Here is a 14088-nt window from a genome sequence, read left to right on the forward strand (position 1 = left end):
TGTGGTAGTACATTAAAAAAGCTGAAGCTAGAAGGTCACTTGACTTTGAGAGTTCTGATTTGCAGTAGAGCTAAAGCTGATCAAGTAGACCCACTAAGTATGGCACCAGGTGAGACCCCAGGAGAAGAAGGCCACCAGGCTGTCTAAAGAGGAATAAACTAAGCCACCTAACTCCATGGGAGGTAGTTAAGCAGTCATTGTTGGAATCAAGTTGGGAAAAGGCCATGGCATTGCAAACCTAGATAAAAAGGCGGGCCTACTGCTAATAAACACAAAAACAAACATTCAAGTGAATAGATAAGTGAGAGAGACCCAGAGAGAAAAATAAAGACATAGATATATAAATATGACTCCAACTAAAATAGAGTGATATTCCAAGTACCATTCATAAATTATTTATACTAAATAAAAGTTATATATCAAGACTTTTCTAAAGTAGTGTATCCATTCTCTTTCTTTCCTGCCTAGATCTCAAGGGAATATTGATAGTAAATGGACAGATAGATAGACAGATGAACAGATGGATGCTAAATATATACATACATTAAAAAAATAAATATATACAAGACTGAATAAAATAAAATAAGTCTTCAAGAACAACTGCATAAATCTTGCCTGGATTAATCCATTATTGATATGAAAGATATTATATTTCAGGATAAATTACTTTAAAAAAATATATATATATATATATTCAGTCTCTCTTCTTGCTACCTAGGTTGCAAGGGTGAACTGACAGCACCAGGCTTCTACTCCAATGTAGACTGGATGATCAAAGTATAAGGAGTAGGGAATACTTTGACCATCTATAGCTCTCAAAAATGTTAGGGAAATATGTAATAGACTTACATATAGATGAAAATTGGCTATTATCTTTTGTGATCTAGACAATCAATTTCCTCTGAAGACAAAATGTAGTCATTAAATGACAGAAACAAAAGCTGAATTAGCTGTATTATTAGTAATAATCTAAATGACTCATGTTTCAAGAAAGCATCCTAATGTTTACAAAGAGCTTCTCTCAAAATCACACTAAAATTTATACTACAGCTATTCTTATAACCATTTTACAAATCAGGAAATTTAAGCAGAGCTGAAGTACCTTACCTTGGTCAAAACTTTTAAGTAATGGAAAAACCCAAGATTCAAAACAAGATCATCTAAGATGCCAAATCATCATCACTCCATGAAACCACTGCAGTTATCTGTAGTCCCTCAAATGAGATATTTTTAAAGTGCTTAGCATAATGCTTGACATATAGTAGGCACTTAATAAAAACACTTGTTCCCTTTCCTCTTTCTCTTTCTTAAACTATATCCACTTAGGTAGTTTCATGCTTTACCCAAAATTTAAAAATAATCCAAATATTGCCAAGTCACAGCCATTGAGAGTGAGATTCAGCTAAAAAAGAACAACAAAATTCATTGATATCCATCTTACCTTCACATCCAATTCTCGATATAAACATAGCACTTCTTGAGGAGATTTGCGGTAATGTAGACTGGATGTAATGAAAACTGGATGTAAATTCAGAAGCTCTAGGTAAATTATTTTCTCTCTGAGCCTGGTTCCTCATCAGGAAAATAAGGGGGTTAGAATAAGTCGCATCTAATGACCTAGTCTTACTCTAGATTTTACATTTGAAGTCAGTCAAAACTCATTTTGGAAATAATCAATGCAAGTTTGAATTCTGAATTTTATCTTGACTTGTTAGAACTGAAAGAACTTTATAGAGATCATCTAATCCAAAGCCTCATTTTATAGACAAAGAGGTTGAGGCTCAGAGAAGGAACATCTTTTGCCCAAGGTCACACAGGTAATAAATAATTGAGCCAAGATTCAAAAGTAAAACCCCATTCCTATCTCTTTAAATTAGTGCTTTTCCCAGAATACCACACTCAGTGCTTATAAAGTTTTGTGCTACAGCATAGAACAAATGTTTGCAATATAAAATAATGAATATAGTAATCAATTACATTCCTCATTTGTCATTCAGTTGTGAAGGATCAGTCTTATAAAAATCTTACATGATGATTACAAGTTTAGAAAATATTCAGTGAGATTGTTAGCTACAAATGAAACTTTAAAATATTGTTGAAATTAAATGTTATTTACTGAGCCATCCTTAATGCATATAATGAAAGACATAAAATATAAGTCAAATAAACAAATGATTTGCAAGAATAGAGGGAATATAAATAAGACCCTAACTAATGAATATCTTACAAATTCTTTTAAGAATCTACAATTCTATAATTTTCTCATTCTATTCACACAGTCCTAGTGGAATATTTCTGGCTTATGGTTTAAATGTGCCATAGTTTACTCTTTTAATAATTATTTTTAATATATTTGTGTTTTCTCACATTTATTAATTATAAATTTCTGTAAAATCACTTGGATTCACAATCTCTCTGGTCCAAATTTGGGAAGACATTCCAGGCTGAGGCACTGTGATCCAATGGAAAGAAGACTGGATTTGGACTCAGAGAAGCTGACTTCAATTCCCAGCTTTGCTCCTTGTTCTCTGTGTGACCTTGAGCAAATATATCATTTCACTTTTCTCAGCTTTGGAATTTCTTCCTCCAAGGCAGTTAGAGTAAAAGATCTCCCCAGTCCTTTCCAGCACTAAATCTAGGATCTTGTGTGTGTCTGATGATCAATTTTCAATCATTTGTCTTTTATTGTGTAAAAAAATATCCTAAATTTATTTTTGGATGTTCCCTATGGCTTCATTAGGTCAGGAAAGTGTTGATATGATAGCCTGATATAATATAACAATAATATAATATCCTAAACCAAGGAAAAGCACAGGCAAAATAACTTGATCTTTTTTGTCAAGGCTTTCCTATGGAATGATCTTTACATAGTTCAGTGTATCAGAATTCCATGTGTGACCATACCTTCTTCCAGTGTAGACTGCAAAGTTTCCACACCTTATTCGGAAGCTCCAAGAATTGCTGCTCACTCCATAATTCATCACCTCTTATCCAACTTCTAGCAATAAGTTATTCAGAACTTTCACATAACAGATACACAGGTTGGCATTGGAACAGCATTGGCAGCCTTCACAAGCTTGGCAGCTAAGATCTTCCAGAGCTTCTGCTCAATGGAAATGGTCCTGGAGAGCCAAAGTCCACCCCCTTGCATACCACACTGAGGCACCAGTGTAGAATCGTTAGTGGATATATTTACAGCTTGAGGGAAAATGGCACTCACCCCATGTTTCTACATGTTGCAGCAGAAAATAATATAGAGAAGCAAGCTTTAACTCAGCCACAATTAATGCCATACTTAGGGACAGAGAAATGTTTTATAAGTGACCAATCATTTTCCAGTGTTTTCGCCTTCATTTGCTTTTTATTACTGTGTACTTCTAGCTCATTCACAGAAACACATGTTGGACCTACAAGGATATTTAAAGATGGCCTAGTTCAAATCCAGAGACAGTAAAAAGTACATCTAGAGTTTGAAATAAGATCTGCTAACTCCAAATCCTGGAAGTCTCTTTCCACTAAGACACATAAAATCTTAGAAAACATGAATAGGAATAGGGACTAAACAAAAAGATTTCACTGATATTAGTGAGGAAATTCCCTCTTTTGATGAATAATGGCAGTTTCTTGGCAAAAAAAATGGAGTTATCTTGAGCAATAAGTTCAGTTTCTTCCCCAGGGTCATACAACTACTATATGTCAGAGATAGTATATAAACTCAGGTATTCCTGGGCTGCCTATACACTAAATTGGATTTCTCAGAACAAAAAAACAAATAACAAAAAAATAGAGAGAGAGAACGAGAGAGAGACAGAAATACAGAGAAAGAATGTATAAGGCTTTAGATGTCACTAGCAATCCTCCTAATTTTCCAAAACACAACATCCTCACAAAACAGGAATGAATGAGCATCATTTCAGTGTAGAAGAGAAATTATAACCATATGACAATTTTATCAACTATTTTGTACTAAATGACTGACTTTTGTTTTTATTTTAGACCCTAAGCCAGTACAAATTTGATTTTCTACAAGAAGTATGCTATCATGAACATTTTATTCCTTTGTGTCTCCCCATACGGTCAGCCAACATTCCAGGTAATAATTTGCTTCCTATTTTTGTCAGGTTTTTAAAATTTATGTGATTTTTATCTGTTTTATCTGTTTCTTTGTAGACCTAAGATTATCCAGGAACCATATACCTAGTTCAGTCAAATAAAACCCAAGATTATAATTATCAAATATTTAATGCTTTTCATCAATTCTTGCTGGGTCAGCTGCTTTGGATCTGATAATTTCAGTCATTTAATAATTTGGTCTTATCAACTAATAGAATCTATTTCCTGATCCTTGATATAAAAACAGCTTAGAGTTTCTAGCTGTATATTTTTCACTGTGGAAGCAGCAAATGCAGAGTATCTTTTAGGAAAGCAAAGTTCAGTAAAGAAAAATTAATACTGAGTAAAAGATAAAGAATGAAATTTCATTTTTGAAAAATTTTGACTTGTACTTTTCTATTTAAATCCTTAAATAGAAGCAGTCTATTATTTTCTCCAAAAAACATATTATTGAACAGCAACCCTCTCATTGTAGACCATGTCATAATTTTACCTTTTCATCATTTTCCAATAAGAACAATCAATATAGACATCAAAAAAAGATCTAGTATGCAGTTTTACTACTGCAAAAAAATATATATTCATACAAACAGCTGACTTTTTGTTTTTTTTCTTTATATTAATTCAAGACCCTTTGACACCTTCAGAATCAACTCAGGAGCTACATGCATCAGGTAAATATTTATGAGTTTATCATAATTATGTATTTATCTTTATAAACTTCAAAATATGATCCCTTGAAATAACATATAAGTACTTAAAAAAAAGTTTGGTCATGTCTATATAACCCTTCACATTCAGATATTGACATATATCCTGTTGCTTTATATTATGTTTATAATCCAACTCATCCTAACGATCTATTGAATTTTAACTTTCACCTATTCAATTCTCAAGCCTGCATAAGCTCACTTTCAACTGCACTTCATTCTCTAAATCAAAATCCTTGACATTTTAAAACTTATTAATGCATCTGGAATTTTCTTGGACTGACTAATAAACAAAATTTTGCAGCCAAGTATATCTGTATGCATAAAGTAGTGTACATATATTTTTTAAAATTCTTCAGTATGTCTCAAGCCTATTAAATAGCTAGGTGAAACAGTGTCTAGACTGCTAGAGCCTGATATTTATTAGCTGTGTCACCATGGACTGGTCATTAAGTTAGCTCAGTTTCCCCATCTGCAAAGTGAGCATATTGAAGTCACTGGCCTCCATGGTATCTTCCAAATCTAAGTATATATGATTTTGTGATCTTTATTTAGCCAGTATATTTTGATGGACTAGTAGCTTAGTTCCTATCATAAATTTTCATGTATAATGGAGTCTGTCTGGATTTTATGAGGTTATATTGATAGAAATAAAATTAAGAATATTAAAGTGTGTTGGTTAAATGATTCCTGGGATCCTGGGATGGAGCTTGAAGGCCTTATTTTATTTTTGTCCTTTTCTGTTATTTGCTGTAACTTTGGACATTTTACCAAATCTGTAAATGTTCTGCTTCAGCTTTCCAAACTAAAAGACCCCAAACTATAGAGACCATATTGTTCATAAATAGATGAATCATTTGAAAGTGTTAACTACTTTTGGAAACCATGTTATCTTCCTTGCTACATTAAAATAGGTAACCTGAAATAATTATCACACATATAGTCACTCCCAATAAATTATGGCTTGGTACAATCTAGCACGATATTTATGAGGTCCTTTGGACACATCAGTATTTCATTCTAAATATATTCTTCATTATTGGAATTTTTTAACATTCTGAGTTCACGATATTAAAATAAGATTTTTATCTTTCCTGACCAAGATATGCCTGAATACACTGTCACCAATGAATTTTGTCGGAAACATTTCTTAATTGGAATTTTGCTCCGAGAGGTCGGCTTTGCACTGCAAGAAGACCAAGATATCAGACATTTAGCTTTAGCTGTTCTTAAAAATATAATGGCTAAGCATTCATTTGATGATCGATACAAAGAACCAGTAAGTGATTTCTCCTTCCCCTGAACTCCTTGAAACTCCTAATTACATTCAGCAAAAATAATACCATAATGTCATTGATTTTAAAGGGTTCTTTTTTTGTTGTTGTTACCTTTCTTTCTAGGATAAACAGGCCCAAATAGCCACTTTATATATGCCTCTCTATGGCATGCTGCTTGACAATATGCCAAGGATTTATCTGAAGGATCTGTTTCCTTTTACAGTCAATACTTCTAATCAGGTACCTTTACATGATGCTTCAAAACTTTATTGTAATTTTTCTTTTAACAATCAGCTCATTTTTCCCTTGAACATGATATAGTAAGAAAAGCAAGAAATTTGTAGTCAGAAGCAAATTCCTGTTTTGTAATCTTAGGTGGGTCTTCTCTCTGCAAGTAGCTTTTCCATCTGTAAATTAAAAGGGTTAAATGGTTTGGCTTCCAGGTTGAATCCAATTCTGAAGTTTGTGACTCTAGGAATAAAGCAGGGATGATGCATTATTTCAACCACATTATTCTAAACCACCAATATCAGAGTTATATCTTTAGAATATTCACTCCAATCAATTACCATATCTTGAGCATCTCCTTGGTACTATTTACATTTTCCCTTTTTCCTGCTAACAATCAAAATCCTAACAATGTTCTTCCCTCCCATAAATATGCAGCATGACATGATGAACTGAGGCAGAAAAACATGAATTTAATTCCTTCCTTGGACACATATGATCTTTGACAAGTCATTTTACTTTAAAGTGCACCAATCTGCACTGAGTGAAGTGACTTTCCTTACCAGGAGTTCTTTGCTATACTGATGAAATCATGAATCTGGACCCTGGCACTTCCTTACCACATAGAAGAATTGCTGTGATTATAATGTTCCCAGATAGCCTGGTCAGTTCACATCATGTTCTCCCCAACTCTTTTGTTGCTATTTTCACTCCTATCCCCTTATCACTCTATAATACTTCATACAAACTTCCACAGTTTCCTCTATCCCAACCTGAGAAAACAGTAAAGGGAACTACTTGTTTCAACCAATATAACAAAATTAACAAGTGCCATCCTCAGGAATATATTTCTTCCAAGGGCATAAAAACTGTGAGCCAGCTTCCATGATCATCTTTGGCATTGGAGAGAGCCGTTGACTTCTTTTTAATAAAAAGCTGGCATTATTAATAACATGACTAATTACCTAGAAATTGTGTCTCTTAAACATTTTAAACATCACAGTCAAAGCCCCAATTTACAATGTGGCCTATCTAACCAAGTTTCCTAGCAGTCCAGATTCAATACTTTCTGGATTTCCAGTGTCTACCAAATGACACACACCATTGTCCCACTAACAATGTCTTGACATGGTGTGGAAAATAACCATGAATTTTTAAGTGTTATGATAGCAAACCATGAGTTCTGTCAGCTTCTTGTAAGATGGAAAGGCTTCAAGGATGAGTGCAGTGATGAATTGCATGCCTATTATCCAACAATCAGCCCAGCTAAGCTAAGAAAAGTATATATTCCGGATTATTCATGAGGAAATAAATGTTTTGGCCACAGTAACTAAGGAAGAATGTCTGTCTTAGGTAGTGTGTTCTGTGGGCATATAAATTTGTGTCTTTTGGAACCCACTCTAGCATGTTCATCTTGATTTTATCCCTAAAATCAAGAACACAGGAGGCTTCCAGGAATCATTTCACTCTAAGTTATTAAAAGAAATATTATTCAGGTTTTCATAGATTAAAAGCATCCATAGATCAGTAGGGTGTCCAGACAAAGATAAATTGCACCATTATCTGATAAATTGGCTTTGGAGAAGGATAAAATTTGTGCTGTGATAAAAAAAAAAAGTTTAATAAAGAATCCACATATGAGTTTAACTCATTGTACATTGGGCTGTTCCTGTGTTGTTGAAAAAGTTCAAGAGACATAATTTCTGAGTAATTAGTCATTTTATCAATAATGCCAGAATTTTATTAAAAAGAAATTAATGGTACTCTCCAATGCCAAAGATGATCATGAAAGCTAATTCACAGCTTTTGTGCACTTAAAAGAGAAGTGTTCCTGAGGGTAGCACTGGAGTCTGATTGGTTAACAATTAATGAGAGAATGAATGGCTGGAGGGCTGAATCTATTGTAATGAACTTTGATTTATGCCATTTATTTCTATATCACGTGCAGCGCCAGACACACACACACACACACACACACACACACACACACCCCTTGGGCAGACTATCCAAAGAATCTACCCTTACCCAAACCTCACTAGAAAGTTTGGTGGTGTCTGACCAAGATTCGGGAGAGTAAATTAACATATTTTAAGAGATTAAACTTTGAAATAAGGACTACAGAAAAGGGGAGATCTCTGGGTTTCTCCAAATCATTGGTTATTAATAATCATTTCGCTCATTACAATGAACCAGGCTGTTTCTTTTGAAATGCAGGGATCCAGGGATGACTTGAGCACCAATGGAGGATTTCAGAGCCAGTCAGCTATGAAGCATGCTAACTCTGTGGACACGTCATTTTCTAAAGATGTTCTAAACTCTATAGCAGGTATTTGGGAATGGATGAAAATTCATGTTCATCAACCTCATCTACATCTCATCATCTCATTGTATTTTTTGCCAGTTCATTTCTGTGAGTCTGGATCATACGTGTACAAAGGAACAGAGAAAAAGAGAACCCTTTTTGTAGTAGTAGATCAACCCTGCCTTTAGACTCCTAAATAACAGCCTAACTGAATATTGATCATTTTTGTATTTGACACATCATTGTCACTCTGTATACAAGCCTTCCTCCTCTCCCCGCCCCCCAATGCTTTCCACCTTGCACTGTAGAAAAGCCGTCAGTAACCAGTCTCCATGAAAAGTATGTATATCACATCCTGTCCAAAGTTCTGCAAAATATTAGAAATTCACTCTGATCATTCAGACCACTTTTAAAATATGTATTCCTCTTTAGGAAGTAAGCTACTTGATGTCAGGGATTGTTGTCCCATTTTCTTTGTATCCTACATGCTTAGTACAAGACCTAACACAGAATAACAGCTTCATAAATGTGTGTTGATTAATTGCTTGGTTTATTAGTTACATATCTGGATAAGACTTTATGATTTCTCACTGTATTTTCCATCTATTTCAACTTAATCTTTGGGAGTTATCTACACTGGAGGAAATTTATCTCTCTGGGTTTCAGTTTCTTCAATGCAAATTACAAGATTGGACTGTATGGCTTCTCATCACCCTTCAGCTCTCAATCTATAGTGTTATAGTTTATAATCTAATGACTATATGACTTCTCAGGCCTCTGCCCACTCTAACTCCTAAAATACCAAGATTCATCATTCCATTACTGAACTAAAGCCCATGGCTGGTCACTGTTGAGAATTAGAATAGTCTTCCAGCTTTAAAATACAATTTTAATCACTATTTTAGAAAGGTCACTTTTAGAATTGATGTTCTTACATTATACCATAAGTGGAAAACTCCTCAAAAAAGAGTCTCTTCATGAATTTTTATTTTATACTCCAGCAGACTACAACAACCATCTCCTTCTCTCCAATCTTCCAGTCTTTTACCTACTGGTTCACTCCCTACTATCAACAAACATACACAAATCCCCCCATCCTTAAAATAGGAAATTCTCACTAGATTCTGTCATTCCTGCTAGCTATCATCCTATATTTTTCCTCTCTTCAGCTAAATTCCTTGGTGGAGAAACCAGCAATAACATTCAATATTTTCAATTGCTATTCTATTGATCTCTCCTAAACCCTCTGCATCTAGATAATAATCTTGTCATTCAACTCGATGTAATCTCTGAAAAGATACCAAAGATCTTTTAGTTGTTAAACTTAACAGCCCTTTTCAGTTTCCATCCTTCTCCATGCCTCTGCAGCATCTGACTCTGATGGGTATCTTCTTCTTTTCCTACTTGACTAGGCAATCCTTCTCAGTCTCTTTCACTTGCTCTTCATCTATGTCATACACATTGATTGCAATTATGCCACAAGATTCTGTCCTATTCCCTCTTCTCTCTTCCCCCTTTACTCTCTCATGGTATGATCTCATCAGCCCATTGAATTCAATGATTATGCAAAGCACTTGGGATGTATATATTCATTCTTAGTCTCTCTGCTAAGCTCCAGTCTATCATCACAAACTGTATTCGATATTTCAAACTGAATATTCCATAGATAAACTCAAAAGCAATAAGTTTGAAACAAAATTAACAGTTTAAAAAAAACTCACCTATTTGGAGCAGCTAGTTGGTGCAGTGGTGGATAGAGCACTGAAGTCAGGAGGACCTGAGTTCAAATCTAGCCTCAGACACTTAACACTTCCTAGTTCTATGACCTTGGGCAAGTCACTTAACCCCAATTGCCTCAGGGGAAAAAAACTCATCTGAATGCTGTACTTCCAGTAACCCAATTTTACAAATCTGCTGTCATTTTTCAATCTCATCCATGTCACAAGTAAAGTCAGTTGCCAAATTTTCTCTGTCTCTATTTTTTTCTCACTTTCTCTGATTCTCTTTTTCTGTGTCCTCTGTCTCTATTTCTCTGTATTTCTTTCCTTGTCTCTTTGTGTGTTTCTGTCCCTCCAAGTCTTTTTCTGTTTATATTTTTCTGCTTCCCTGTCTCTCTCTCTCTTTCTCTGGCCTTGTGTGTGTGTGTGTGTGTGTGTGTGTGTGTGTGTGTGTGTGTGTCTGGCTCTCTTGGATCTTGTCTGTCTGTCTGTCTGTCTGTGTCTCTGTCTCTCTCTCTCTCTCTCTCTCTCTCTCTCTTTCTTTCTCTCTGTTTCTCTCTCCCTATCTGTCTCTGTCTCTGTCTCTCTGTCTCTCTGTCTCTCTGTCTCTCTCTCTCTCTCTCTCTCTCTCTCTCTCTCTCTCTCTATATATATATATATATATATATATATATATATATATATATACATATATATATATACATATATATATGTGTGTGTGTGTATCTGTCTATGTACATATATACAAATATATATATACATATAACACATTTATTCATATACACAAACATAGTTTTCTCTCTACTTATATTCACATCATCCTAGTTCAGACCACTTTCACTTCACATTGAATCCAGGAACTTTACTTATTGACATATCAACAAAGGAGCCACTGGACTCATAATTAGCAATTCCAGTACCTACCTATAGCAGACCTCATCAAATATATAGATAGCTAGAAACAGAACAGAGGCCTTTCAAATCAACTTTTTGAGGCAATTTCATATTGTGGGAGGAAAAGGTATAAAATCTAATAGCTTCCTGTCTTGCTGGATTATTATCAATACTGACCTACTAAGATAGATTATTTTTACTCTGAAAGAGTTCAAGTTCTGTCAGCACCAGCTAAATTTTATTGCCACAGGATATTGCCCTTATCCCCCTGCCCTAATTACATCTCTAGGTGTCACTGTGAGACTAATGGCTTTTTAAGTTCTCATTTTAATTTCACTTTCTGTAATCATACATCCCATTTTAGTGTGTGTGCTGTGGCTTTGTTTGCAGCTTTTTCATCAATAGCTATTTCTACAGTAAACCATGGTGACTCCAGAGCTTCACTTGCAAGTCTTGACTCCAATCCGAGCACCAACGAGAAAAGCAGTGAGAAAACTGACAACTGTGAAAAGGTATGCGTTCTCTCACCCCACCAAAAAATAAAATAAGTCTTAGGGCCCCACTGTCATGATTGATACTGAGAGTATCTGATCTTGTCCAGTAACTACTGTGGCTTTGATTCAATAGATCGCAAGGCCGCTGTCCTTGATAGGCCTGACGCTGAGATATGACAAACTTGATCAAGCAGAAACTAGGAGTCTCCTGATGTGCTTTCTCCACATAATGAAGACCATTTCAGAAGGTAAAGAAATCTCTTTGAAACAACTTTTATGTACCAGAAAATCTACTGGGTTTCAAATAAGCTCATGCTATTTGACATTCGCTTCCAGAGACACTGATTTCCTACTGGCAAAGGGCACCCATGTCAGAAATATCTGATTTCTTCAGCATCTTGGAGTAAGTCCTGAAACTTAATTATATATATTGTTTATATGTATGCATTATATGCATGTATGTATGTATATATGTGTGCATGTGTATATATGTGGCCATATTGTATAAGTATACATATTTAAATTTATATTTACACACACAAATATGTATTTAGAATACATATTTATATGTTTTGTGTTCATTATTTATTCTTTATGATTTTCTCCCTCCAGGTGTCATAAACACCTACTTAGTAAATTGAATGGGGAATTAAGGGATTGGAAGAAATATCATGTAGAGGGAGGGATGCTCTAGTTGGAATTAGAACTTAAGTTCAAGCCACAATGTGTTAGCATTGATGTTTAATGTTTAACAACTGACTCTTTGAAAATGCATGACATACTTTTAAGTCTCATATGAATTTTAACATTTTCTCCATCTTTTTAAGACTTTCTTAAGTCATCAGAAAAAATAGATCAAGTCCTAATTTGTAGCATTTGCACTCTATTTTGTAGTATTCAACTATTCTGAAGGTATTAAACATTCAAACTAGAAATTTAACAATCATCTTTTTATGAACTGGGATTACAAGCACAGTTCTGGGTGCAAATCTCAGTTATGCCACTTAACAATTTCATGACCTTGCTGACCTTCAGCCAGAATCCATATCTACAAATAAGGAAATTAGATGAGACTTTTTCTGACTTCTCTGGCTTCAACATTCGATGACACTATGATTTATAACAAGTGTCTAGTAGAAGAGGGAATTGGGGACAGAGGGAGAAAAAATTTGGAACACAGGGGTTTGAAAGGGTAAGTGTTGTTCCATTCTTCTGGACTAAGGCTTCTTAAACTTTTTCTACTCTTGATCAACAGTTGTCTGGCACATATTGATCAGGTGACCCCGGACTTACCTCTTCCATTCTTCTAGACCAAGGCTTTTTAAAATTTTTCTACTCGTTCTCTTCACCTGGGAAATTTTTACCTGATCCTGGGTATATAAGATACATAAAATAGAATACAAATCAAAGATTTATTGATAATAAATCATAATTGCATGATCCCTCACATTCTGTTACACAACTCCAGGTGGTATCATAACCCACAGTTTAAGTTTTGTTCTAGATAACTCTGTAAGTTACTGAGAATACTGGCACTTTTACTGATAGTTTCTTTACCTGGGAGTTTGCTATATCATTGAAAACATAGATCCAGGCCATGTGCCTAGCTCTATGAATGTGAATATTCTAAATGTAAGTAATTTGGTCCCTGAAAACAGTACTACTATTAAGAATTTGACATCTTTTTTTTTTTATCTTTCAGCGTTTGTCTTCAAAATTTCAGATACCTGGGCAAACGAAATATAATAAGGTAACATTTTTGAACTGCTAAACAACAGTATCATAGGACATATGTGAAATAGTCATTTACTGTTTCAGATTAATCTTTGATACATATTCTCTTCTCCACTTGGGTAGTCACCATCCTGGTTAACTTCACATTGAATCCAGAAACTTTAGATGGTGACATATCAGAACACTGATGCCATTAAGGCTATGACTAAAAATTTTAGTACCTAAAACATATGTCATAAAATATATCTGTGGTAAGAAGCAGAATGGAAAATTAGGGTTTTTTCGATCTTTAAATCAATATTTCTATGCAGTCTTTGACTTAGGCATATAATCAGAATGTTTGTCCTTCATTCTTGAAGGGGATCATAACATCAGGGCCATGATATGCAAGTGAATTGAATTTAAGTGGTGAAGGGCTATGCAAAGTCCTCAGCCTCACTTTGTCCTCCAGAGCCATATGAGTCCAGTGGCCAGATATACATCAAGACAACTAGAGATGGCCCTGGATGTAGTGGGAGACCTTGGCCTTTTTAAACCAGACTTTAACCAGTCTCTGACTGGAACAACCATCCATTCAGTGATTACAGGTAGGTAAGCATTTATAAGATATTTAAGGAA

General features: G+C 34.7%; 1 protein-coding gene across 5 annotated transcripts in view; it reads left to right on the plus strand.

The window, feature by feature from the left end:
• The window catches only part of DOCK10 (dedicator of cytokinesis 10), a 325083-nt gene that overhangs the window by 257481 nt on the left and 53514 nt on the right, over nucleotides 1-14088 (plus strand). For 4 of the 5 annotated variants that reach the window (XM_074298584.1, XM_074298583.1, XM_074298585.1 and 1 more), the window contains exons 30-38: nucleotides 3997-4093; nucleotides 4743-4787; nucleotides 5927-6102; nucleotides 6224-6340; nucleotides 8543-8654; nucleotides 11633-11754; nucleotides 11870-11984; nucleotides 12073-12139; nucleotides 13439-13486. In XM_074298584.1, coding sequence (XP_074154685.1) covers nucleotides 3997-4093; nucleotides 4743-4787; nucleotides 5927-6102; nucleotides 6224-6340; nucleotides 8543-8654; nucleotides 11633-11754; nucleotides 11870-11984; nucleotides 12073-12139; nucleotides 13439-13486 — 899 coding nt within the window. The remainder of the gene's footprint in view (nucleotides 1-3996; nucleotides 4094-4742; nucleotides 4788-5926; nucleotides 6103-6223; nucleotides 6341-8542; nucleotides 8655-11632; nucleotides 11755-11869; nucleotides 11985-12072; nucleotides 12140-13438; nucleotides 13487-14088) is intronic. The other variant, XM_074298582.1, reaches the window with a different exon arrangement.

The sequence above is a fragment of the Sminthopsis crassicaudata genome, chromosome 3, assembly GCF_048593235.1.
Source record: "Sminthopsis crassicaudata isolate SCR6 chromosome 3, ASM4859323v1, whole genome shotgun sequence".
Taxonomy (NCBI): domain Eukaryota; kingdom Metazoa; phylum Chordata; class Mammalia; order Dasyuromorphia; family Dasyuridae; genus Sminthopsis; species Sminthopsis crassicaudata.